At 33.9% G+C, this 27,940-nt stretch overlaps 2 protein-coding genes across 2 annotated transcripts in view; one reads left to right on the plus strand and one right to left on the minus strand.

Annotated features, from left to right (window-relative positions):
• LOC125058793 (unextended protein-like) overlaps positions 1 to 13,551 on the minus strand; it is a 43,161-nt gene extending 29,610 nt beyond the window's left edge. Inside the window, exon 1 of the mRNA XM_047662946.1 lies at positions 13,166 to 13,551. Within this exon, the coding sequence (XP_047518902.1) occupies positions 13,166 to 13,524 (359 nt within the window). The 5' untranslated portion in view covers positions 13,525 to 13,551. The remainder of the gene's footprint in view (positions 1 to 13,165) is intronic.
• Positions 13,552 to 21,385: 7,834 nt separating this feature from the next.
• LOC125058837 lies at positions 21,386 to 24,841 on the plus strand. Its single transcript, XM_047662983.1, has 5 exons — positions 21,386 to 21,759; positions 22,158 to 22,323; positions 23,018 to 23,180; positions 23,374 to 23,576; positions 24,557 to 24,841. The coding sequence occupies exons 1-5, from the start codon at positions 21,471 to 21,473 to the stop codon at positions 24,720 to 24,722; spliced, it is 987 nt and encodes a 328-aa protein (XP_047518939.1). The 5' UTR covers positions 21,386 to 21,470; the 3' UTR covers positions 24,723 to 24,841.
• Positions 24,842 to 27,940: the final 3,099 nt, after the last annotated feature.

Raw genomic sequence — 27,940 nt, forward strand, 5'->3', positions numbered from 1 at the left:
GAAGTAGCGTACCAATTCTAAAAAAGACCGGCAACGCACTCGCGAGCCCTCTGGCATTGAGTATCCATGGGCGGCGGCATCAATTAACATCAGCCTTCGGCTTTTGTTCTATAAAAAAAATCAAACGAGAGATGGAAGCGAATTTGGCGCCAAACAGACCATCGTGTAATAAAAAATACAGACAATAAATGACGCCATAAACACAGATAATTAATGGTGTTTTTGTTTCATTTTTATAGCGCACTAAAGTTACTAATTATACATAAATTTATGGTTATTTAAAAAAAATCTGTACCAAAAACAATAGAAAACAGACTATGACGTTTGACAAGGACAATCTCTAAATATAGCCCGGTCATTTTAGACAATTGAAATAAAGAAAATTCCGACAAAGCCAAATTTTCGTAGAGACCTTAGGTTTACCACAAGGAATAAAGTGTCAAAAGTCCCCATCAGTCCCGTGTGAGCTTAGGGACTTATTCGGGGTCTAAGGTCAAAATTTTAGGATTTGAAGTTGAATAATATGAAGAGTATGAGTCAGATTAAAGTAATAAAAAAAAGTTTGAACGACAGTTAAACTCAGTAACCCATATCAATAATCTTCATACTATTAAATAATTATTGTTCCTGAAAATAACGTCAGAAAGGTTCGTGGAATAGGCCTACCGGGGATACCACGTTAAAAAAAAACGCGCCGACTACACTACCTCACAGGTGGTGAGGAAATGTGTGCATATAATGTAGAACATGTTTCTTACAAGCGCAATATCTGGGAAATAGTGAGTCTTAGAGAAAAAATCATGGAGATCGTTTTTATAGAAAATTTTAAGATCTACAACTTTGCTCTGAGGTACTTTTCGATAAAACTTACCGTTTTCGAGAAAAATCCAAAAAACCTAAACTTTTGACCTTTGACCCCGAATAAGTCCCTAAGCTCACTTGGGACTGATGGGGACTTTTGACACTTTATTCCTTGTGGTAAACCTAAGGTCTCTACGAAAATTTGGCTTTGTCGGAATTTTCTTTATTTGATCACTATTTTTATGTCTAAAATGACCGGGCTAATAGCTTGGACTACGACAGTCAAAAAGAAATGGGTGCGTGTACTTATGTACGCGCGTAAGAAGGTATACTTCTTTGGCATTATTAAAAATAGTTTTTGATTGCAAACAAATAATTAATTAAAATAATCAAAGACTGGAAAAGAAGTCATTATAGTCAATAAAGTTCAGTTTACATTTGAAAAATTAAATAAATAAATATTTATTATTATTCTCTTACATTAAGTGTAACATAAATTCTATTATTATTCGAATGTTGTTTTTAAATTATGTCCAATGCCGTAGCATCTTCCGTGCTCAACTTCATTCTGTTTATTTTGTCTCTCTCATCAATTTTTCGAAACGCGCCTAAAGAAGTATAACATCAAAAATGTATTAAATTAGATAAGGTAGGCAAGAAGTGCAAAAATACATATTACATATAGTTATTAAGAAAAAAAAACTAAACAGGAACAAAAACAAACTAAACTAATATAAAAGGATAAATAACGTTATAAAGACTACACTATACAGTGTACATATACATATATGTATAATGTATATTGTATATATGGGTGATTCTCTTATAAGAGGTAACTATGGTGGCAATCTATTTAAAAGTGGTTTTGTAATCTATATGTTGCTATTTTGTGCAATGAATCACTTCTCATAAATGTCCTTTATTAAATAACATTATAATTAAATGTCTCATTAAAGCATATTTTTGTAAAACTCGTTATATAGTCTAAAAAAGTCTCTACCCTGGCCTGTCCCCTTACCGGTTTCAGCTTAACTAGCATACAATACATACAATATTTGTATTATTTGCTAAAACAAACTATGTTTACCACAAACTTAATTAAATATACTTAAATATTATTAAAGAAAAATTGAAAAATATTTGCTTATTTTCAATAATTTTTATAACTTAATTGTTGTCCCGCTTTTTTTGTGTATCTACCCTGGCAATATTCGCACGCTGCTAAAATATAAAATATAAGTCGGCCACATTACCGAACTCGCTCATTGACAATTAACAACGTGAAGTTCGCAATACTAAGCACAGAAGCGGTTAGATCGACGCAATTTGCCAGTTTTTGTGTCACGTCCGTGCGATGTAACGGTTTCGCAAGGTCATTGTGTCTCTCCACTGGTAAGTAATAAAAGTTATAATAATCATTTTATTTATTTGCAATTCCTGTCCTAATTTAGTAATACTGTAATAGTCAAAGCTTGCTTTATTATTCATTGAAAACTTTCTTGGATAAACCAAAATAATTTATTATGTTATGAAAACGTCTTTCCCCTGGCGTCTTTCCCCTGGTAAGATTACTATCAGGGGAGAGACTTACTGACCAGGGGAGATATGTATCATAGTAATTGTGCCACCTATTTAATGTCTGTGTGTTGCACACGCCAATGTGGATCTGATTCTTACGGCACTATTCCAAGCCAAAGTTACATCAATATCAAACCATCAAAATCTTCTTCAAATTTGTTGCAATAGGTGTAACGAACAGTGTCTATCGCGAGAATGCATTGTAAAAATAAAGGATTTCAATACAAAGAATTTGATATTAGTAAGCAAATTTTTGCAGAAAGTGGGAATCCAAGACTACCAATATAACTGATCCTAAAAGGCATAAGACCAGAAAGGTGACTAAATATTTGAAAAAGGTGATTCAATTTTATCTACGTGATTTGATTATACAGTTAGAAGACAACTTGGAGTATTTTCTTCACCGTCCATGAACTGAATATAGTCCACCAACATTCTGCTTTTAAAATTAATAAGACAAATTTGACAGTAAGAGAAGCTGTGATTCACGTGAACCTTAGTGACTTTAAACAAAATACGCAGAAGAAATTCAAGCATTCCATTTTGGAGGTGCACGTCTACAGATAAGTCTGTACACAGTTGTAACTTACACGAAGGAAGAGGCATCAGGTGAAGTAAAGACAACATGCTATTGTTCGATGTCACAGATTTTGTTACATACGCCTCCAGCTATATGGGTATACTTACAGCCAATTTTGAACAGCTTGCCACCAGAAGTAGAGATCCTTCATTTTTGGAGCGATGGACCCGTAACACAATGTTGCAACAAATACATGTTTTATTTTCTTGTCACTCATTTAATATAATTTTACCCAGCTCTTAGAGACTTTACCTGCAATTACCATGAAGCTCGACACGGTAAGGGAGTTCCAGATGGTGTCAGTGCTGTTTGCAAAAGATCAGCCGACCTATAGGTGGATAGTCGCAAAGATATAGCATGTCTGAGCGACTTGTCAGATGCTATTCAGAAAAACTGTCCTAGCATTAATGTTTTCGTTATAAATGACAAAGATATTTAGACAAAGACGCTTTGCTTGCTAGTGGTAAAACACACAAAGACTTTTACTCGACTTTGCGCGTCCATCAGGTGTCATGGAACATTGAAGATCCGACAAAATTGAAAATGAAGTCTTTAAGCTGCTTTTGCAATGAAGATATACATTGCGATCATTTTAAGCTTGGTGTCATAACATACTCGTCTAATAAAAAAATCTCGTCTCCTTGTCGTGGACGTTTACGGCCCCGATTCAGAGTCCGAAAACGAGACTCCATTTGATATTGAACAAATAATAACTTCAAAAGATCGCAAGCACCAAATAAAAAATATTCAACAACCGTCGACATGAAAATAAACGCTTAAAAACGGCGCATTTAGTCTGATTAATAATAAATATGTACGATAAAAAATGTTGCCTGATTATAAATTTCAAGAACAATCTTTGATAAAAGTTGATTATTTCAATTGTATTCTTTGTTTTATTGCTTCTAATTATCTCCCCTGGTCAAATACGTATCTACCCTGATCTTCATGTCTCTACCCTGCCTTATGTATTTACCCTGGCCCTTTAAAAAGTGACAAAATATGTTTTAAGTAACTTGCCCTTACGTGAGTAGATACACAAACGGGCCAAAAGTCATAATATATATGTATAATGGAAAAACTCCAACTTTTCTCCTTGGCCGTCTCCTCCATAGACGAAAAACCTTTTATATAAGAACTACCCATATATAATAGTATCAATCGCTTATACTGGGAATAAATAAGGCGCAACTGCGTTTCTCTGTGAATACAAAAGAAACAACATTTAAAGCCTATATTCTAGGTTTTATCAAGTAAAATAATATAATGAAAAAAATTAAAATATCTTACATATATTATGTCAAGTGACAAAATATATGTAATATAATTATTATTATTTTTATTATATTTAATAAAAATAAAAAAGTAAACATCGTCGATCAGACGGCAAAGACAACATTACAAAAGAGTTTATATAAAATACAATATAGACAAGAGTTTGTGTAGGAAAATATATTATGTTTTACTTACATATATATATATATATATATATATATATGTTTTTTTTATTATTTAAAGACCATTCACACCAATTGACCTAGTCCCATGCTAAGCTGGTGAAGCTTGTGTTATGGGTACTAGGCAACGGATATACATACATATTATAGATAGATATACATATAAATACATATTTAAACACCCAAGACCTAAGAACAACACCAAATGCTCATCACATCGATGTTCGCCTCAGCCGGGGATCGAACCCGGGACCCATGGATTCGCAGTCAGGGGTACTAACCACTAGACCAATGAGTCGTAAAATATATATATATAACTTATAACGTTATTAACCGCAGTTGATCACAGGACGCTCTCACTTTCCTGGCACATCGCCAGGGCGTAAATCATTTAGCACTAATTTCACTTTCGGACGACTATTATTACATGACCTAGAAAATATCTTAAAATCTGTGTCTGGAATAACATACCTATATATATTTAAAATATTTGCTCCAAATTGCAACTATCGCTTTGTATGTTTTACTAATTTATTATAATAGTAGGAGACCGGCCAAGCGTTGCTGTGGCTAAGGTTTTTGTTATATTACATAGTAGTAAACTATTCAAGGGAAACGGTAGGAGAACACCATACATGGGGACCATTATGCTTTTTTAGTGGTTATGCCATTAAATTGTAGCTTATGTGAAACGTTGGTACTTTTAACACAGCGCCATCTGTTAGAATTTTGACTGTCGAATAAGAAACAAATATTTTGCAATAAAATAATATTGCGGGTATAAATTGAGATGTAAGCTATCCTATCTTTTAAGTTAGATCAAACTGCACACACTATCTACTATAATAAAAAATAGGGGTTGATCGTAGAGGGGTGACAATTAAGGGTTGTATGAATTTTTGTATGCTGTATCATAAAAATTAAATTAAAAAAAAAAAAAACTTTTTGGGGTGGACATCGCTTATCACTTAGGGGTTTGAAAAATAGATAGTAGCCGATTCTCAGACTTACTTACTACAAAATTTATAAGAATCGATCTAGCCGTTTCGTTTCGTATAGGAACGAACATTATGACACGAGAATTTTATATATTAGATTTTGTTTTGCATATATGTAACGAAGTGTGAATAAAGATCCCTATGTATACTTGACAATGTCCCGAAGAACCTTGTTCTGGACAGGGATACTTTTATATTCCAAATGAAGTATGAATACGGAAGTAACAATCTATTATCACTATTTTCGTTAAATGACGTCACTGTTTACGTTTCATGAATGGTCTGTTTACGTTACGTTTAATGAGAGGCGCTATTCTACTGAATAGCTATTGTATTTGCGTGTAAATGCTAATTATACATGGTACATATATGCCAAAAACAAGTGTTTTTACAGACGCCACAATTACTTAAGAAGTCATGTGGAACATGGTGTAATGGTTGCAGCATCTACAAACGTTGTGTAAAACAAAAAACTTGGCGATTAAAAAGAGCGGCGGAGAGTATTGCCAATTCTTCTCTTGCGTTCTACGCCCTTGATTTCAGAACTGGCAGTATGGCACGCCCCACGCTTTTTCACAATAATACCAGTATTTTTTGTTCATTACGATTTTCAGCCTAAATTAGGAATTATTTTTCACTTTTTAGTTTGATGTGCTTTAAAAGCGTGTTTTATAGTTTTTTTAAACGATATTTATTTTCCACTTTTTAGTCCTAGCAGCAATACGTGTTGTCTCAATTTAATCGTATTGCTTTGTGGACTTAAAAAAATGTCATTGTTTTTTCGAGATAAACCTATGAAATTATTATTTTGTCGCTGATTCTTTATAAGTGTACAAAGTTTGAATTAAATCTGTCCGTTTAAAGTGGGTCAAAATCGAGTCCGAAGGAGTCGGTTACATATATACATACAGGTGAAGCTAATATAAAGCGTGTAATTAGAAGCTGGTGAAACTCCAGCGTGCTTCTGAAGTCACCTTGTCGCGAATAAGTATGGATGCTTTTAGTACGGCTGGATATTTGTTTCATTAAATAAATAATAATGCAGTGAGCAGCTGGTTCCACATAGTGGTGGTGCTTTAAGAAACGCTCAGTTGTGGAACGACGGACGTAGGGTACGAATGGTAATTTGTATTCTGCCTTGACGTCCGCTGATGAAACAGCTGCAGGTATTAGTCCGAACAACTCCTCTAAACACTCTCCATAGTAAATGCGGTAGAAGATACAGAGAGACCCCACATCTCTACGCAACGCCAAGGGATCAAGCCGCACGGAAAGTCACTGGTAGTCGACGATTCGAATCGTTCTTCGTTGAAGTTAGGTTAGACTGATAATATACTACTAATACGCCCTTACAATAGTTCACAATACACACACAAAAAGATAAACAATTGTGGACGCAACTAATAAATATAATTGTCAAAACGCGTCAGCATAAACCAAGCACAAAAATGTGACAATCGCTTAGTTAAAAAATTTAGATCATCAAAAGTTCTTTGCCATTGAACAAATCAAAAGATTCTCGAAATGAAAGTGATACCACACACTACCTAGAATAAGATCAAAACAATATTACTAGCGCGCTATTTCATGAACTTGATACAGTAAAGCCGGTTGCAGACCGAAAACTAAGCTATGCCAAGGCTAAACTAAGCTATGCCAAGCAAGCTAGGCTAAGCTAAGCTAGAAATAAATAGCGTGCACACCAACAGCTAAGCCAAAGCTCAGTCAGTATGGCGAAGGATGTGCAAAGGGTTTGCGGGGTAGCGGGAGGGGCTTAGCTTAGCTCTAGTAGCCGCGCATCGGCATACACAACTAACTTAGCTTCGCATATTTTAGTTAGCTCACATAGCTTAGTTCGCATAGTTTGCGGTCTGCACACAAGTATGGAAAACTGCGTCAGCTATGCGAGCTAAGCTAAACTAACTTAGCTTAGCACTTGGTCTGCAACCCGTATAAAAAGCAGGTACAACAGCTCCCTGTTCATGTATTACGTAACGCACATTTGGAGATACTTGACAACCCCCCCCCCCATGTAACGCGCCGTAACGTTTTTCTGTTTTTAGAAAATCTTTTCGTGACCATCCAGTGACTCTTTATACCTTAAAGTTACCATTATGTGGTGTAAAGTACTGGAAAGTCGAAAATAATATTAACAATAACGCGTTATTCAATCCCCGCATCGCAACGTTTTACAAAAGGACCCCCCCCCCACCAAATCGGTTACGTAATACTTGAACGCTCCCTAATTAAAAAAAAAAAGGGTGCGTGTACTTATGTACGCACATAAGAAGTTATACTTCTTTGGCTTTCTTTTTTTTTTTAAATATAATTAATTAATAATTAATATTTAACGTAAACAATTTAATAATATTTAATATTTAGTATATTATTCAATTATTAATTAATGTTAATAACAATTATTATTTATTATTTTATTATATTATTCATTCAATTTAATAACTTGGTATGTTTCATAACCTTTTAACTAAGTAACAATAGGTCTTTGTGAAAAAGCATTGCTAAATTTCTTTGAAAAAATAAGTAAAACTCCTTTACTGTCGCCGCACACGGGCCACACGCCACAGCCACAAACGCCGCCACGAGAAGCTAGAAGCGGCTACAAAGGTAGCTGAAGCGCGCGACAGCCACTTGTGGTCGGTGGTCGACACTTGCGGTCGGTGGCTGCTACTTTTTTTAACCCTTGCCTGCAGTATCATAATGGACTCTGACGAAGAAGGTTTAATTGCGCTACTTTTGATATAAAGACGTCGTCGTAGAAGGCGAAACCATAGTTATTGGATACACAGAAAGACATTAAATATCCCCACACCACGACAGGTCGGTGATCGACAACCATTGAACTATACATGATGAAGCATTTGGCCTCAGTGAAAATATGATGAGGCCATATTCTGGAAAATATTTGGACTTAGACAAAAAAATTTTCAATTATAGGTTAAGCCGTGCCAGACGTTGCATTGAGTGTACCTTTAGAAACACTTCTGTTCATTTCTTAGAAGAAATTGTGAAATCTTGTTGCATTTTGCACAACTTTATTCACAAAAGGGATGGTTTCAATTTTCGTCACACTTTGAAAATAGTGGGACTCGAAAATATACAAAATACAGGCTGGCCAGTAACACGAGATTTCTTCCCAGGCCTTCACTTTTTCTCCTCTATTACTAAAACTATCACTTTTTGAATCCCAAATTGCAGGACGGGATTGTATCTCTGATATAAATAATTCTATATCCATATTTATCTACCTATATGAAACACAGACTACGTGCGTGCGTTACCGTCGACTTCAGGTTAACTGAGGTAAGGGAGAGAGGGGCGCGGAATCGCGCGAGTGGCGTGTGGCGGCTTTTTGTGTCGGCGTTTAGTGGCCGGTGCGAGCCACAAGAAGCAAGCTGCGACGATTTGTAGCGTGTGGCCGCCACCGGCGCCAACCGTGTGCGGCGAGTCCATAAAATGTATGAAAATTACAGGAAATATGCCAGTGGCGGCGTTTTGTGGTTGTGGCCGGTGGCCCATGTGCGGGGACCCTTATTTGTTTAAAAGGTAAATGTCATTATGGTCATTCAAAATTCTTGGCATAGCTGCTAACTTCACGCATATTCTATTTCTTTTTACTTGTAGATTGTCTTATTCCCATCTCGCTCGCGCACGCTATAATCACACTGACAACTTTGTGTCTCAGGTGCGAGCGCATCGTAAAATTTCACTCTCATCAATTTTTCATAACGCGCCTAAAGAAGTATAACTTCAAAACAGATTAAATTGAACAAGTTCATAACGGTACCATAAATCAATGTGTACCCTGGCCAGATCAAGTCATTCCAGTGGACTTAGGACACTGCACGCCCATGTGACTGACATACGAAGTAATATTTTACAAGGATATAGTATTTAATTATCTAGCAAATATAATAATATAGTTTTATTCCGTTCCATAAAAATAAACAAAACATTAATAATAATAAGAAAGTAATAAAATGTACTGTTGTAATTTATATTTATAGACCGCATACTCCAAGGCATTCCATTTTTTTATTTTTTTCTATCTCTAATAATACTTTTAATAATAACTTATTAATTATTAAAATTATTAGTAACTCTGTAATAAATCCTCCTGATATTGTGCCTCATGGCCCCTATATATTATATCTAGTAACTATTTTAAACTAATGGTAGATATTCACACAACCAGACGGAATAAACACAACTAAATATATAGATAGCCAAGTAAATAAGGGGGCGTCCATAAATTACGTGAGGTGTTTTTTTTAATTTTCTGAACCTCCCCTCCTTGTGAGATGTGAGATTTTATTCAACCCCCTCCCCCATCCCCCAATCTCACGTGAGATTTTTCAAGAAGAAAAAAAATTTGCTTCGTGCTTTTATTTACGACTAAAACAAAATAAGTGAAATGTTGAGAGTTTAGGTATGGAGTTAGCGGGAAGTTGCAGAGATGGCCTTTAGGGTCAACCGTTTGCCTAATTTTTTTTTTCAATCAGAAAAAAAATTGCGTGATATTTGCCGAGACCCCCCCTCTCTCCATCGTAAGATTAAATGAGATTTGACTCGACCCCCTCCCCCCCTTAAACACCTCACGTAATTTATGGACGCCCCCTAACACGTAAAGTCCCTTGAGTGACATCACACAAATTTTGAATACAAATCAATTGTGATTTACATTTTTCCTCATGACTCAATCTGGGGTTTATAAGGATAATTGTAATTCACAGTAGCAATATTTGTTGGCCTAGAAACTTTCAACACTAATCTTGTGTGTTTAGACCTCAACACATGCTACATGTGTGCTACAGGAATGCTGACACATTGGCGGCATTAGTTTAAAGATTTGATGTTTGCATTCAAAATACTGGACAAGATTGACGAATTCGAAAAATACTTTCATCATTACAATCCTACATTATCCCTGATAAACATAAGTGATTACAAGTCCAAGAACCACATGAAAATTTTGATATAATCCAAATAGTGAAAAAAAAACCAATTGATTTGACAATAGAGCAAAGTAACGGACTACAGTTTTATAAAAGATATCAATATCTACAAAAAACTTAACACAAGAAGAAAACAAAATTATTAATAAATCTTGTATTTCACTGGGATGATAATGGTTATTTTCTTTAATAAAAAAGAAAGACTTTTGCTGAGAAATTCCAGAACGGTTGTAAATAAATAATTATATATATATATTTTTTTTAAAGACAATTCACACCAATTGACCTGGTCCCATGCTAAGCTGGTGAAGATTGTGTTATGGGTACTAGGCAATGGATATACATACATATTATAGATAGATAGACATATAAATACTTATTAAAACACCCAAGACCTAAGCACAACACCAAATGTTCATCACAGATGTTTGTCTCAGCCGGGGATCGAACCCGGGACCCATGGATTCGCAGTCAGGGTCCCACCCACTAGACCAATGAGTTGTCAAATTTCTTAGATTAGATTCTTTACCGTAATTATCTTTTTAATGTGTTACTTGATGTTTTTTAAATATTAATCATACAATCAGTCTTTGCGACTATAAGTAGATATGTTGAGTGCTTCTTGTCTGAACTGATGTTTAATTTAATTTGTTTTTAGTCTGTGGAAAAGACACTAATTTGTTGTACGTATTATATTGTCCTCCCTCTTTTTAATTTTTTGATTAATTTATTTTGTTTAAAAACTTAGAATAAATCTATAACCATTTCATTTTGATTCATGTATGCTAACATATGTTCTGCACTATGAAAATTTAAAGAATTCAATAAATACTCAAAATTGAAGGTGGTATCACTATTACTAATGGAAGTAATAGAACACTGATTTGATAATTAGAAATAGTGTCATGAGAGCAGCTTTAACTGCAGTTTCAACGGCTAAGCTGAGAGGAAAAGCTCATTTACATTTTCTAAATGGCGTTGTATTAAACTATATGCTTGTCAGTTTAGATAAGAACACACAGATTAAACATATAAAATAAATGATTATAACTAAAATGTCTTCATCCGGTTTGTGAGATTTATCATTTAACATAAATAATTGTAATAAAAGTTTGTCCAGTTCAAACTTAAATAGACATACTAAAAATACCCACTGCATTGCATAAACAGTGACGACTTGAATATAAATCATGGGTTTATTGCTTAAAACTCTTTGGATGTAATCCAGGCAACCATAATTTAATAATCTTAACTTCGTAAAGTTGCAGTGCAAAACGAAATAAAATCTAACTACGAACAACTATTTGTTAAAAAATACTCAACAAAACAAATATATATTTAAAACTCACTACTGGTTGCTTTATTTAGATACTGCCTGAAATAGCCATTAAATATTTTCCCTTATCACTTTTGTGTCACTTTGATTAAATGAATGAAATTTTATTTAATTATTTAGTCATGCCTGCAAACATGTCACAAGATTGCTATATATATATCATCAAGATAAAACTAAAATTATATATTTAAGTTTAAAGGAAGTGTATGATCACCATGATACACTTTCAGAACTTGAATTATCAATAAATATATCTAGAATATATATCAAGCGTTGCTGTGGCTAAGGTTTTTGTCATATATTACATAGTAGCAAACTATTCAAGGGAAACAGTAGGAGAACACCAGTCATGGGGACCACCATGCTTTTTTGGTGGTTATGTCATTAAATTGTAGCTTATGTGAAACATTGGTACTTTCAACACAGCGCCATCTGTTTGAATTGTGATTATCAAATAAAAACAAATATTTTGCAATAAAATAATATTGCATGTATAAATTGAGATGTAAGATATCTTATCTTTTAAGTTGGATCAAACTACACACGGTGTATAAATTTTATTGATATTGGTTCGGTAGTTTAGGTGTCCATAGCAGACAAACAGTGTGACACGTAATTTACATATATATAGATATATCAGAATTTCAATTTCAATTTTTTTTTTTTCCACAATATGATTGAAAAAATAAAGTTGAGTGAGTGTGAGGGTATCTGGGAGGTTATAATTACGTAAACTGAAATTCCCAGCTCGCCTTAAGTAAAGGACTCTCAAGGGTTATATAAAGTCATCATTAGTCGTAATATTTATTCAAATACCAATAAGTCAAGCTCCAAAAACATTTTCACACACCCATTTACAGTTGACTGACTTGGCAAATATCTACCCACAAAAAAACATGATTCATCTACTGTTTAAAATCATGTGCTAAATATAACTGAAGATGGTAAGTGTGATATAATTTTGTGGCGATAGCCTATTTATAATATAATAAAGAAATATGTTGTAACAATAAGCTCACAAAACACTTGACCGATTTTAAAAATCATTTCACCATTACAATGCTACATGATTCCTCAATATCACAGGGTACATTTATTTCCAAAATAATGTATGGAAATATTATTTTTTAATGCTTTGTAATGAATTCATGGTATTAAAGTGTCATTTCTATCTAACTGTTTACATTTTACAGCAGTGATATATATAATAGTACTTTAAACATTCCAATTTCTAATCTGTACACAGATAACTAAGGTATGTACTATGTGGGAACATATACAAAAAGCGACAAAAAAATTACACGTTTTTTTGGTAAACGTTCGTATGTTACAATGAATAGATCGAGATGCGTGGGATTACATTAAGATTATGAAACATTTGATGTAAAATTTTCGCTTTTTGATATCGATTACAATACTAAAAATATTTTGGAGAAACTTACCAGTCCAGGTGGGTGACGTCATCGCCGATTAAATATAAATTCTTCCCTTGATGATACCAAACTCCATCCTTTTCGACACAGAAATACGCCTTTCTGGATACAGGCAAACTAAATTCTACTAAAACATTTGATTCTTGAACAATTAATTTATCATCACATATTTCGCCGCGTATTTTTTCATTCGAGGTTAAAGACCACTGATCGACATCACCAACCACTTTTATACGATAATAACATTTTAACTCATTACATGTAACGTTATCTAATTTCACCGATGTAAGCCATGGCGATACGGCGAGTGTGTTTACTAAAAATAATAGGATTAAACCACTAGTCCGTGAGAAACACACGACCGCCATGTCACACAGAACTTGAATGAATGATCGAATTGGTTAATGGTTATTACAATTACGAATGTCAATGACTTTTAACTCGAATGACTTGACAGTTTGACGGCTGACAGCTGTGAGTGTTGAAATCTGAATGATATATAGAAAGGTCATCGGCCGTTGATTGGTGGAATAGGTAGATAATTACATATTCACAGAACATTGATGTGCTGCTGTGTAAGAGAACTGAGTGATTCTATATACTAGTTAAAAAAGAAAATCTAATTGGAAAAATGATATCCTAGATTAATTATAATTAATCTTTATTTTTTACCCTCATATGACAAGTTTATAACATAACTTGCAAACATAATACCAATTGTATCTTAACAGAACTAACTGTAAAAATATCAATACTTTTTAACGATTTATATTATAAACTATATTATCTTAATTTAACCGATAGATCGTTTGATGATATAAGAGTTTAATTTTATCGCTCTAGTGAGGGAAGGGCGACCCGAACCTCATTCTCTTATTTGTACGGAATTTGGAGTGTGTCAAGGCTCCCTACAACATTCAGAGGTCGCCGCACCTATTAAGTATTATTTAAAACATCAAGCTTGTAGCGGCTTTAAATTAGTTATAGACTACTATTTAAGACTATTATTTACTTTTATTATTATTAGCCCAGCATTAAGGATACACATTTGGGACAATAATATTATTGAAAGTCATCAGAGCCTCATGAATTATAAAAAAAGTGCGTGCGTACAAAGTCAGAAGTGAAACTTCTTTGGCAAACTAATTTTTAAGTCTTGTTCATATTTATACAAATCTTAAACTTTAGATTTCCGAGACTTAGAGGGAGGGAAAAAGGAAGATATTATGTTAGGAATTTAATTGTCATTAAAATATAAAGTGTTGAAAATTAATACAAATAATTTTTTTTTTTTTCATTTATTTATTCGATAATAAAAACACGTGGCATTTTAATTTACGATTCAACATTTAAGATTTCAATCAATTATTTTGCATAACAAAAATACTAATGTTTCATAAATTCTCTTTACGAAATTTTAAATCAATCGGTTTCAATTGCTCTCTCCCTTTTCTCCGACAAAATGCTGCACATCTTCGTGACGTTCCGTAAAAATTTTACGCGTTACGCCTAAAGAAGTTTCACTTTAAAAAAGAACCGACTTCAAAATACACTAAAAAGTATTAAATAAAAATAATTTTGTTGATTGTGTTATGGCGCGTCTAAACGGGCCATGTTTTGCTGCAATTGATGGCTGCACTGTTGGCATCTAATTGTCCGGCCATTAGAAAAATATTTTAATGCAGCTGATGGCCGAACAATCTATGGCTGGGCAATGTGTTGCAATATGTCTGCAATAGTATGGCCCATGATGCAGACTCATAAACGGGCCACACAAACCGGCAACAATGGCTGACGAAATCACACTGATCGCAGCAGCTTATATTGTTTTAAAAAAGAAATAGAAAAAGAAGAGATTGTGGATTCGACCTTACTTAAATAGGCGTGAAACTGTAGACAATTTGAGTCTTGAATTTTAATTAATATTTAATTTAACGTCAAAATGCAGCTGATCGCAAAACACAGAATATAGCAACAGGCACACTTCACTCATAGCAAACGTCATGTCGCGTAGAAAAGGATACACTGTGCCATAACAATGAGAGTGACTGAAACAACAATAGAACTGGCTGTGCAATATTGCAGTTGAATTCGATAGCCTAGCGATCGTCCGGCCACCCATCGGGGCAATATCGGCCATATGTGGCTATACAAAACATGTTTGGCCATAATGGCGCGTCTAAACGGGCCATGTTTTGCTGCAATTGATGGCTGCAATACTGTGGCCGGCAACATTGCAAACAATAGCAGCCACACTATGCAATATTGCAGTAATGTCCCGGCCATATAGCCAAACAGGCGAAGTGTGCCTGTTGCTATATTCTGTGTTTTGCGATCAGCTGTATTTGACGTTAGATTACTACGTAAAAATTACTGCTTTTGACATTCTAGTTCTTGAATAATTTATTATCAAGACTTATTTCTAGACTCAAATTGTCTACAGTTTCACGCCTATTTAAGTAAGGTCGAATCCACAATCTCTTCTTTTTCTGTTTCTTTTTTAAAACAATATAAGCTGCTGGGACAAGTGTGATTTCGTCAGCCATTGTTGCCGGTTTGTGTGGCTCGTTTAGGAGTCTGCATCATGGGCCATACTATTGCAGACATATTGCAACACATTGCCCAGCCATAGATTGTTCAGCCATCAGCTGCACTAAAATATTTTTCTAATGGCCGGACAATTAGTTGCCAACAGTGTAGCCATCAATTGCAGCAAAACATGGCCCGGATAGACGCGCCATTATAAAGAGGATTAAATATCTTAAACCATTACGAGTATTACTGTCATTATATCGTTGCTATTTATACAAATATATTATATATACCATCTATACAAATATATTATATATATATATTAGTTGAAAAAAATTTGTTACATAAAATATGATACTATAAACATATTGTGCATAAATGTACTAATCCAAGGATATATGATAAAATTGAACTTATCTTGATCATAAAGAATATCAGAGATTATGTCAAGTTATATAACTATTGATAATGATAAACATTTAGTCAATTTAAATGTATCCAAAGAACATTAAAAAAACCATTTTCGGACGTCAAAGAATACGAAATACCACCCGTATCACCTCAACGTCCGTCGTTCCACAACTGAGCGTTTCTTAAGGCAGTTTTTGCACCACCACTATGTGGAACCAGCTGCCCACTGAAGTATTTCCGAACCAATTCGACTTAGGGTCCTTCAAAGAGCGTACCAATTCTTAAAAGGCTGGCAACGCAATCGCGAGACCTCTGGCATTGAGTGCATGGGCGATCACTTAACATCTGTTGAGCCTCCTGTCCGTTTGCCCCCTGTTCTATAAGTACCAATACTTAAAGGGCTGGCAACGCACTCGCGACCCTTCTGGTAATGTGAGTATCCATGAGCGGTACACATAACATCAGATGAGCCTCCTGCCCGTTTGCCCCCTGTTCTATTAGTACCAATAGTTTTAAGGGCTGGCAACGCAATCGCGAGACCTCTGGCATTGAGACTGTCCATGGGCGGCAGTATCACTTAACAACAGATGAGCCTCCTGCCCGTTTGCCGCCTGTTCTATTAAGAATGTAACAATACTAATACAAAAAAAAAATAAAAAAAAAAAAATAAAAAAAATAATATTAGTAAAAGCAGTGTAAGGAATGGAGTCTTGTGTAAAAGTGTATAGTAAATAAAATAAATTATTATGTTTGTGAATAAGGTAATATACCATAAATAAATAAATTAACACTTAAAAATAAGAATAATTGTAAGGAATAAATGTAAATAAATATTTTTGGGCGGATTAAACTTTATTTGACTTTTGACTTTTTAATATGTATTCCATCTTTGCCTATATCTTTAGTATAATTGTTTTTTTGTTATATATAGTTTACTAGCTGGTGCCCGCGACTTCGTCTGCGCAGGATTAAAATAATATTTGTCCAAATGATGTATCGTGAAAGACATATTTTATTTACTTTAAATACCTGAAGCGATAAAATCTGTTTTCATTTAGGAATGTTTATTACTACCAAATGTGTGTCTAAATATATAAAATAAAGTCGTGTTAGTTACACCACTTACACACACTTAAAATAAATCTAATATATATATTTTCGTGTTACAATGTTCGTTCCCATACTCCTCCGAAACGGCTCGACCGATTCTTTTGACATTTTTTATGCATATTCAGTAAGTCTTAATAAGAATCGGCTACTATCTATGTTTCAAACCCCTAAGTGATAAGGGGTAAATTATCACTTAGGGGTAACCCCTAAATTTATTATTTGTTTTATGATACAACGTACTAAAATAATCCTCTACGATCAACCCCTATTTTTAATTTGTTTATTAAAGACATGACTTGAACTCTGAGGTTTATATAGAGAAAAACTTACAGAAAAACCTAAAAAGTTTTCATTCCAGAAAACCGAACAGTCTCTGGGGTGGCATAGCAAAATGTTCCATGTTGGTATGTACTAAAAAGGTAGGCTAAGCAAAATCACATTAAGGAGAAACGAAGTTCGCGGGGGCAGCTAGTAAATATAAATATGTGTATGTTATATAATTTAAATCCTTTTAATAAGATATATTGACTAAGCAAATTATCTAGAATTAAATGTAATCTCTAAAAGTAGGTTAATTCCTTGCGAGATAAGTTTAATTCAATTATAAATGTTATTAATATATTTTCAGCTTGCCATTTATATTATTTGTGATAAAATTATGTTTTAAGTGATATAATTGAATTAAAAAGCATTGGTAAATTTATATGAAAAAATAATTAAAACTCCTTTATTTGTTTAAAAGGTAAATGACAAATGTCATTATGGTCATTTAAAATTCTTGGCATAGCTGCGATTTGCGAACTTCACGCATATTCTATTTCTTTTTACTTGTAGATTCTCTTATTCCTATCTCGCTCGCGCACGCTATAATCACACTAACAATTTTGTGTCATAGGCGCGCATCGTAAAATTTCACTCTCATCAATTTTTCATAACGCGCCTAAAGAAGTATAACTTCAATAAGAATAAAATAAAATATTTTTTATCATGGAACATAAGATACAGGTATCACTTATTCCACTTATTAAATTTGAATCGGTAGACATCGCTACTCCTCGGCAAAGAAGACAGAGGGTGCCGAGAGAAAAAGCCGGCGTAAAAAACTCTCGGTACTCTTTTAAAATAGCAAATCATCAAACAACATTTATTTTAAAACAAAAATCGCAAATTAATTAGAAAAAAAGAACCGAAACCGACCGAAGGTTGAAAATTAAACACAAAACTGATAAGAAAATTTTTTTTAACTCTTGTTCATATTTATACAAATCTAAAACTTTAGATTTCCGAGACATAGAGGGAGGGAAAAAGAAGATATGTAAGGAATTTAATTAATTTAATTGTCATTAAAATATTAAGTGTCGAAAATTAATACAAATAATAAATAATTGTTTAGTTATTTTAAATTGGTTTCTTCGATAATAAATACACGTAGCTTTTTAATTTACAATTCGTCATTTGATATTTCAATAAATTATTTTGCATAAAATTTCATAAATTTTACGAAATGTTAATTCTTTCTCTCGCTTCTCTTCGACAAAAACGCTGCACATCTTCATCTCTTCATCATCTTCGTCACGTTTCATCCGTAAAAAATTTACCTTTATGCGCCTAAAGATTTTCACTTCATAAAGATAAACTGTGAAAATATCTCAAGAATGATGGAAAATAATTAAAAAGATTAAAAATTGTTTAGCATAGCAAAGGAAAAATATATATTTTTTTATTTTTATGATTGGACAATTCACACCAATTGACCTAGTCCCATGCTAAGATGGTGAAGCTTGTGTTATGGGTACTAGGCAACGGATATACATACATATTATAGATAGATAGACATATAAATACATATTTAAACACCCAAGACCTAAGCACAACACCAAATGCTCATCACATCGATGTTTGTCTCAGCCGGGGATCGAACCCGGGACCCATGGATTCGCAGTCAGGGGTACTAACCACTAGACCAATGAGCCGTCAAGTAGTATACATCTAAAATAACTCTTAGCAATTTAACGTGATTTGAATGTACGTGAAACATGGCTGAAGCACAAACCGTGCAGGCGAAGAAATGGGAAAAGAAGAAGATCGTGAATTAATGAACCTTTTCATTAAATCAGTCCTTTTTCACGTTCAGGCAGGACCAACGTCGGTTGTAATGTAATAAATAGATCTCTGTCTGCAGTAAACGACGCTTTGAGTCTTTGTATTTCTAAATTCTCTATGATTGTATTTCCTTTGAATGTTGTGCACGAAGTGGTATATATTGTGTATTTGTATGTTGTGTGTTCTCTGTAAGTGTTTGTTTTATGTTTGTGTGCCTCTTTATAAAATAAATAAAAAGTAATTTGTTACATATAATTGTTGGAAGGTCATGGTGCTGTCCACATACAATTGTCTATGATGCACTGCATTTAAATTTGGAATATCTTTATTTTATTTTTAGATGTGCGGTGTCACTTATTATTGTCTTATATATTTTCTCTTACTAGTAAACACAATGTTTTCAAGTATTATTTGCATTTTAATGAATAACTATAGCCACTAGACCACCCTATCAATAATATGTTCATAACGTTAATCATTTAATTCAATTATAAATCAATACATCGTTAATTGGCATTACTGATCTGTTTTTATCTTAATTACACACTTATTTTTAGATAACTTATTTGATAGCCGCTACTAATAATTATAATGTAATCAGCAGCAAGCATATTGATGATAATAATTAAAATGATAAATTTGTAGAAAATACGAAATAATCTTGGTTATCTAATAACGACGCCATGACGACGCATCAGCAGCGATCATCACAAATCAAAAATTGTAAATTAACAAAAAGATAAGAGATATACAGTATACACCTATTACTTTATACTCTAAACAACTGCTTACTATAGGACGACTAACAAATTTATCACAAAATTTTATTTATAAATTTACCTCACTGTTTATACAATGTGCTAATGATATTATAAATAAATAAAAAATCTGCGTTTACTGCACAAGACGTTATGCGACAGAATTGCCATCTAAAGTTCTAATATGTAACTACTAAAAGATCAACCAATAGCGTATATTTTTCTCGATCTCCCTTACTCTCTCTCTCTCTCAATGTTTCTCACTATAGCTCTCTCCCACCTCTCGCTCCATTGCACTGTGCGTGATGCGACGTTTGTCCTATCTCACTCTCTCTCTCGATCTTTCTCACTTGCTTGCTCCCTACTCTCGCTCCATGGCTATTTGCTTCATGCTACGTTCGCCCTTTCTCACTCTCTCTCAATCGCTCTCTCCCTTTTATTCGAATAAAACGCTGCACATCTTCGTGACGCTATTATTATTATTGCGTGTCATCCGTAAAAAATTTACCCTCATGCGTCTAAAGAAGTTTCACTTCAAAAATATGTTGAAATCTTTTGATAGGCGTTCTAAAAAGGAACGATTCTATCAAACATGACGTACATAATCGTCATTACCGACTAACGTAACGGAACATCTTAAATAGGATTAATCATTGCCATTTCGTAACATCTTCTATTGATTAATGTTTATATAATAAATAAAATATAACATTCTATATTTTATACTCCACTCCTATTGATAGTACGGTGATGTTGTATGTAGTATGCCCCCCTTTCTAGATAAATAGACTTTCCAACAAAACAAACAGAGCCTAAGTTTTATCCGTATTAAGTTAAAACTAAAGAAACAATTAATGGTACAGCTACAAAAAATTCGTAAATAGATAGATAGCCAGATAATAATAAAATGCCTATCTAATCGTTTTAAGACACACACGCGATATCTACTGATTTTTGCGTAGATATCGCGTGTGTGTAGATAATTAACTTTTGTCATCAAGCATGAGTGCCTCTATTAGGTAACAGACAGATAATATAGGTGACACAGATAAGAAATGTATGTTCTACCCTTTTCTTTCTCATTGAGTTTACGATGTGCTATCACACTCTAGAGGTCCATCTATGGTTCGTATTTTTTTTTTTAGGCCAATTTAAATTATTAATATTCAAACTTCACAGACCAGATCTAATATACTAGTGTGTATCGACTATCGACTATCGACTAAAGAGTTGTTTGCTACTATAGCTGTGCCTATTGTGATTGGTGAATATATAGCCAATGAGAATCCGTATTTTTCGCTCAATAATTTGAGTTTGACTTTACAATATTTTACATTTCGCGTGTGTTGTGGTATAAATACATTTCTATTTTTGATATCAAAAGAATTATAAACATCGAGATGCTAACGAATTTACGTGGGGTATCACCGCTGTCCGAAACAATGTCGGATAATACCATCGAAAGGCAACGTGCCGAGAAAGCTTTAATCTCAAAAACCTCATCTTTGCCTCATAAGAACATTGGATTGCGAAATTATTCTGATAAAAATGGAAACGATGTTTGTAAAAATGTGTACAAGGGACGAAAAACTTTCGCATTTTGGACGCTGGTTTGTTTATTGTTCGTTCTGGCGATTGGAAATCTTATTTTAACCTTTACAATACTTGCAGTATTAAGACTGGGCCAAGGTAAACATCTTTCTCCAACTATATTCCAGAAAATGTTAAATTACTTTTAATTGGTCGAAATAGATTGACCTACTTCACATTACTTACAACTTCTGATGGTCTATTTAGTGCCCTTAAGCACTTGTTGGTGGAATATCTATAAACATTGGTTTACAATCACTGTTTTAATATATTAAAGAAAAACTATTCTTGTGTGGTTCCTAATTTATGAGTAATAGTTAAACCAATTTGTTTATGTATTAAAAATCCATTACTTATTCTTTATGAATTAATTATTTCATTTGAGAACCTTTAGAGTAACATTGCAATGTGTTTGTTTATAGTTTTGGGCTACATACTATAATTGATCATTTCTATGATATATGACATTATTTTCAAACAAATGTCTGTCATTTCAGGGCTAGAAAGCATGGAATTTCTGCCTGAGCACAATGCCATCAAGTTCTTTGGAGAGACAAACTTGGATCATCTTTATAAAAAGGATGGCCTTATCGAGGGCTTTAAAGATGTGCCAATGAGTGTTGTGAGTGAAAATGGATCTGTTATATTCAATTTGCAGACCAGGTGAGAAATATTGGCATATATTGAGAATGAGGTTCTCCTTAGAATTTGTAACCCAAAATCCTGACGAAGTCACAGAACTTTTGGTATTTGAAATGGTTAAAGAACTTTAAACATAAAATATACAACCACTTGCTCATCTACATCTTAATTTTCATTATGGTGTACTGTACAAATATAATAGTTCTTAGCACACAATAATACATACTGGAAATGGTCTTATTGCCTAGCAATCTCTTTCAAGCACTTTTGATAAAAGATCCGAAAGTTACATAGGAGATGCATTTTTTTTTTTCTTCTTTTTTTTATGATTTGACAATTCACAATTGACCTAGTCCCATGCTATGCTGGTGAAGCTTGTGTTATGGGTACTAGGCAACGGATATATGTACATACATATTATAGATAGATAGATATATGAATACCTATTTAAACACCCAAGACCTAAGCACAACACCAAATGCTTATCACATCGATGTTTGTCTCACAGTAAGGGGTGCTAACCACTAGACCAATGAGCCGTCATTCTAAATAAAGTAATCAACTAACATACAGACAATTATGTGTTGTGTCATCATGGGTATTGAGAGAACTATATCAAAATAACAAACACATACGGATCGCTATACTTATTGGAATTTACAGGGTGTAGAAATTGTTCAATGGTTTAGGCTAACATATTTCTATTGTATTTCAGGCTATCTCGCTCCGACACACGACTAACAGTGAACACGTCTGGAATCTTTGTGCGTGGAGTGAATTCTTTTGAAATAATCGAACCTGTGACCGGTGAAACCGTGTTCAGTACTGACAGTGCGGAGTTAACACTCACAGAATCTGTAAATAATTTGCTTGCCAAGGTTAGTCTTTTTTGGTATAAATTATATTGATTCAAGTACTTTATGCTTGTTTATATTTTATCAATAATCTCAAAAAATTGCGTGACGCATTGCTTGAACGCTCCCTTACCAACTAGTTCATTTTGTTTCACTATCAGTACCTTCTTCAGTTACAGTACATATTGTTTATATATCTTCCAAAAAATATTTCCAGCAAGTTTCAACCAAGCGAATATCATCTCCAGTAGACGAGGACCTGCTAATCCGGGCAGACAGTTCCCTTCATCTGCAGGGTGCTGAAGGCACTCATATGGAGGCCAAAATGCTCCACTGGTCTGCTGACCAGGACATCTATTTGAAGTCCATAAATGGATCCATCGTTATAAGCGGGAAGGAAGGAGTCTTCATTGACGTCAGGTAATATGGGACACAGGTAGAGTTTCATGTGGAGGATTTTTTTTGCTTTAGGCAGGATTAGATCTAGTTTTTTATTACAACTGTGGGTTTCTTAAGTCAGAACCAGGTGCCAGTCAGTGGAACCAGCTTCCACTGAAGTATTTCCGAACCAATTCGACTTAGGGTCCTTCAAAGAGCGTACCAATTCTTAAAATGAAGCACTTGAGAGCCTTCTGGCATTGAGACTGTCCATGGGCGGTAGTATCGCTTAACATCAGATGAGCCACCTGCCCGTTTGCCACCTGTTTTACAAGTACCAAATTCTTAAAGGCCGGCAACGCACTTGCGAGTCTTATGGTAATGTGAGTGTCTATGGGCGATATCATATAACATCAGATGAGCCTCCTACCCGTTTGTTTTCATAAGTACGAATTCTTAAAAGGCCGGCAACGCACTTGTGACTCTCCTGTCAATGTGTCTATGGGCGATATCATATAACATCAGATGATCCTCCTACTCGTTTGTTTTTATAAGCACCAATTCTTTAAAGGCCGGCAACGCACTTGCGAGCCTTTTGGCAATGTGAGTGTCTATGGGCGGTATCACATAACATCAGATGAGCAAACGGGCAGGACCGTTTGCCCCCTGTTCTATAAGTACCAATTCTTAAAAGGCCGGCAACGCACTTGCGAGTCTCCTGGCAATGTGAGTGCCTAGGGGTGATATCATATAACATCAGGTGTGCCTCTTGCCCGTTTGCCACCTATTTTATATGTACCAATTCTTAAAGGCCGGCAACGCACTTGCGACATTTTGATAGTTACGAAACCCGGGCACATTGGTGTTGGTAATTTTCTGTATATTTTTTATAAGATTAGCCTTCTATGCCTGATTTGTGTCTATGGACGTTCGTTACAACGGTTCATATTTCATCAAAATCGGTTGAGTAGTTTTTGAGATATTCATTTTTAGACATGTATTTGAAATCAATTCCTTTCCAGGTATTTACCTATAGCCGCACCCCTAACACGGGGAGGGGGTATTGGGCAATTCAAAGTGTGTGTTTGTATGCCCCAGGGTAAGTTGTTCAGGGTCGCCGTCCCCTCTGGCCAGAAAGTCACCTGTTCACATGTCAATATGACAGGGGATTTGAACCCATGTCTGTAAATTGGGTTTTTTTTTTATATAATGGCAATAGTTTTGACTTGTAAATTGGGTTTTTTTTTTTAATATTATGGCAATAGTTTTGACTTGTAAATTGGTTTTTTTTTTAATATTATGGCAATAGTTTTGACTTGTAAATTGGTTTTTTTTTTTTAATATTATGGCAATAGTTTTGACTTGTAAATTGGGTTTTTTTTTTTTAATATTATGGCAATAGTTTTGACTTGTAAATTGGGTTTTTTTTATATATATAATGGCAATAGTTTTGACTTGTAAATTGGGTTTTTTTTTTTAATATTATGGCAATAGTTTTGACTTGTAAATTGGGTTTTCTTTTTTTAATATTATGGCAATAGTTTTGACTTGTAAATTGGGTTTTCTCAAGAAATTTGTCCAAACACTATGTATTGGTGTCGTGATTTGCTATTTTTGTTCTCGTTGCCATAGTAACCGTGTAGATGAAGTACGTAATAGATTGGATCTTCGAAATTGAGACAGTCATATATGGAAATGTATTAGAGTGAACGAGACAATGATTTTTGCATTTATTTTGACTTCATCCTCGCTGTATGGATTTCTATGACAGTGAGATTAGATGAAGTACGCAATAGATTGGGTATTCGAAATTGAGACAGTCATATATAGAAATGTATAAGAGTGAACGAGACATAATGATTGTTTGGCGTCTATTTTGTTAAGACTTCAACCTCGTTCTATGGATTACTATGACAATGAGCATAGACGAAGAATGTTATAGATTGGGTCTTATTACTAAACTGAGACAGTCGTATATAAAACTGTATAGGAGTGAACAAGATAGAATGATTATTTTGCGTCTATTTTGTTTGACTTCAGCCTTGTTCTATGAATTACTGTGACAATGAACTTAGATGAAGTACGGAATAGATTGGGTCTCATAACAAAATTTAGATAGTCATATATAGAAATGTATAAGAGTGAACAAGACAATGATTGTTTGGCGTCTATTTTGTTTGACTTCAGTTAATGAAGCCAAATATATTATAGTTTTATTATGTTGTATAATTGTATTCTTATATTATTACTATTGTTTGTTTTAGAATAAATATTATATGGCATTTATTTGTTATTACCTATACAAATAGCGTAAAAGCTGCATTCAATCAAAATAATTAAAAGAAACAGACAGCTAGTTATCTATAATAAAGTACTTTTGGAACGAAGTTCCTTATCGCGCGTTGTGAAAGGGGGCTAGACGGAAAAAATTCTTACGAAAAGTTGTCACGATACTTTTTTGCTATTTGCTATTGTAATACACCGGTTCTCGTCCGATAACCGAAGTTAAGCAACGTCGGGCGAGGTCAGTACTTGGATGGGTGACCGCCTGGGAACACCTCGTGATGTTGGCTTTTTTTTTTCGTCGTAAGATTGATGTCGAGAAAATCTATCATACTGTTATGATACCAATTAACATATAAATTAATCGAAAGGAATTTCGTTCCATCCGGATGTCCCTTGACACCTCTAAAGTTTTTTTTTTTCTATTTTAGCAAAGTATGTATAATGGATCCCCGGTAAACCGACAAACATTTTGCAGGGCATTGTCGGACTATCGAATTTGTCGGATTATAGAATTCCTACTGCCTAAGGCCGGAATAGTCCAGAATTTTTCACAAAAGAGTACCTCGTAATCCGACAAATTACAGATCCAATGATAAGATTGTAATGTACTCTAAAGTACAAATAAACATTCAAATTAAAAAAAAAAACAATAATAAACAACAGACCTTGTTCTGGACCTGGATTAGTTTATAAGATAATGTTGTTTTTGTACGGGTTTAGAGAAATGTTCAGCTTTTTGGTCCTTCGAGAATCGAGTACATGATTTATAATTTATTGCCGATATAGCAGAATTATTTATAATTGATGTAAGTAGTATATAATAGCACAAATTATATCTAGTCAAATGTCTAGTCAATGTAAAAATATGTAATATATAATATATAGTAGGTATGCTGTTTTTTATTTCCACCACCGATAAAGGCCTTTAAAGGTTCCTCAAACTAATCACTGATTGTCAAAAGAAAAAAAAATCATTTATTCATGTAGGTAACACAATGTACGTCAAAAAAGAAATACATATGAAATGCTTCTAATTTTACATTTACTGCCACTTCTCAAATCAAGGGCGTAGAACGGAAGAGAACAACTGGCAATAAACTCTCCGCCACTCTTTTTAATCAAGTTTTTCCAAGTTTTTTGTATTACACAACGTTTGCAAGGAGCTGCAACCATTACACCATGTTCCACATGGCATCTTATGTAATAAATAATAAAATAAATTAAAAACAAAGATTTGTCCTCTATCAGCATGGTGAAATAGGAGCACTTTTCACTATTTCACTTAAAGGATAAATAATAATAATACTTTTTCTTTAGATTACTAAAGTATACTTAATTTACTGGTTACTTCTTAAGGTTCTATTTTTATATATTCCGATAAAAAATTGAAAGCCGTTTCGATATTTGGTTCGCGATCGTAATTTACTTCGAAGTTATCGGAACTAGAAATGCCGGTCTCCAAGGAAGTGAATGGATACGTTTAACAAAGGACAAATGCGGACAAAATCGGCTGACTAATCTGACAAGATCACTTATGATTGATAATTTATAAGTTATCTTACAGCTACTAAAGATATACATAGGCAAACAGATTGTTAAATAAATATACGAAACAGAAAAAGTGCGTGCATAGTACACATTAGAAAAGCAGGGGAATATGATCAAAATGAAAGGAAAAATAAATTACGGTCGATCTGAGGTCGGGAAGGGTAGGGGGGGGAGGTTTAAGGGTAAAAAACGGTTTATCTCGATTTCCGGCAAAACTAAAAGTCCTATCGAAGAAAGTTAAATGGCAAAGTTGTAGGTAATAAAAAGATCTAAAACTTTTGTGTTCACACATTTTTCACATAACCTCAAAATTTATGTGAAAAATTCAAAAAACCAAGTTTTTGGTTTTTAATTATTATCTTTTACAAATTTCTTTTTTTTTTAACGAAATTTGGTGAAAACTTACCTTATTATGTCCCAAATATACTGTAATTTATTTGATTAAAAATATTTATTTTTTCACCTTATTTTGAATTAATATCGAAAAAACACCCTAATTTTCAATCGAAAATTCTGACGTCAAAATTTCAGCTTTTTTCAAAAAGTTGGTGTGATTTCAGTTCGTTGAAATC

The sequence above is a fragment of the Pieris napi genome, chromosome 18 (genome assembly GCF_905475465.1).
Source record: "Pieris napi chromosome 18, ilPieNapi1.2, whole genome shotgun sequence".
Lineage (NCBI taxonomy): Eukaryota > Metazoa > Arthropoda > Insecta > Lepidoptera > Pieridae > Pieris > Pieris napi.

Coding starts and splice junctions, on each gene's coding strand:
- LOC125058837 (XM_047662983.1), top strand. CDS start 21,471: ATGCTAACGAATTTACGTGGGGTATCACCGCTGTCCGAAACAATGTCG. Junction 22,324..23,017: donor ATATTCAATTTGCAGACCAG/GTGAGAAATATT, acceptor ATTGTATTTCAG/GCTATCTCGCTCCGACACAC. Junction 23,577..24,556: donor GGAGTCTTCATTGACGTCAG/GTAATATGGGAC, acceptor ATTCCTTTCCAG/GTATTTACCTATAGCCGCAC.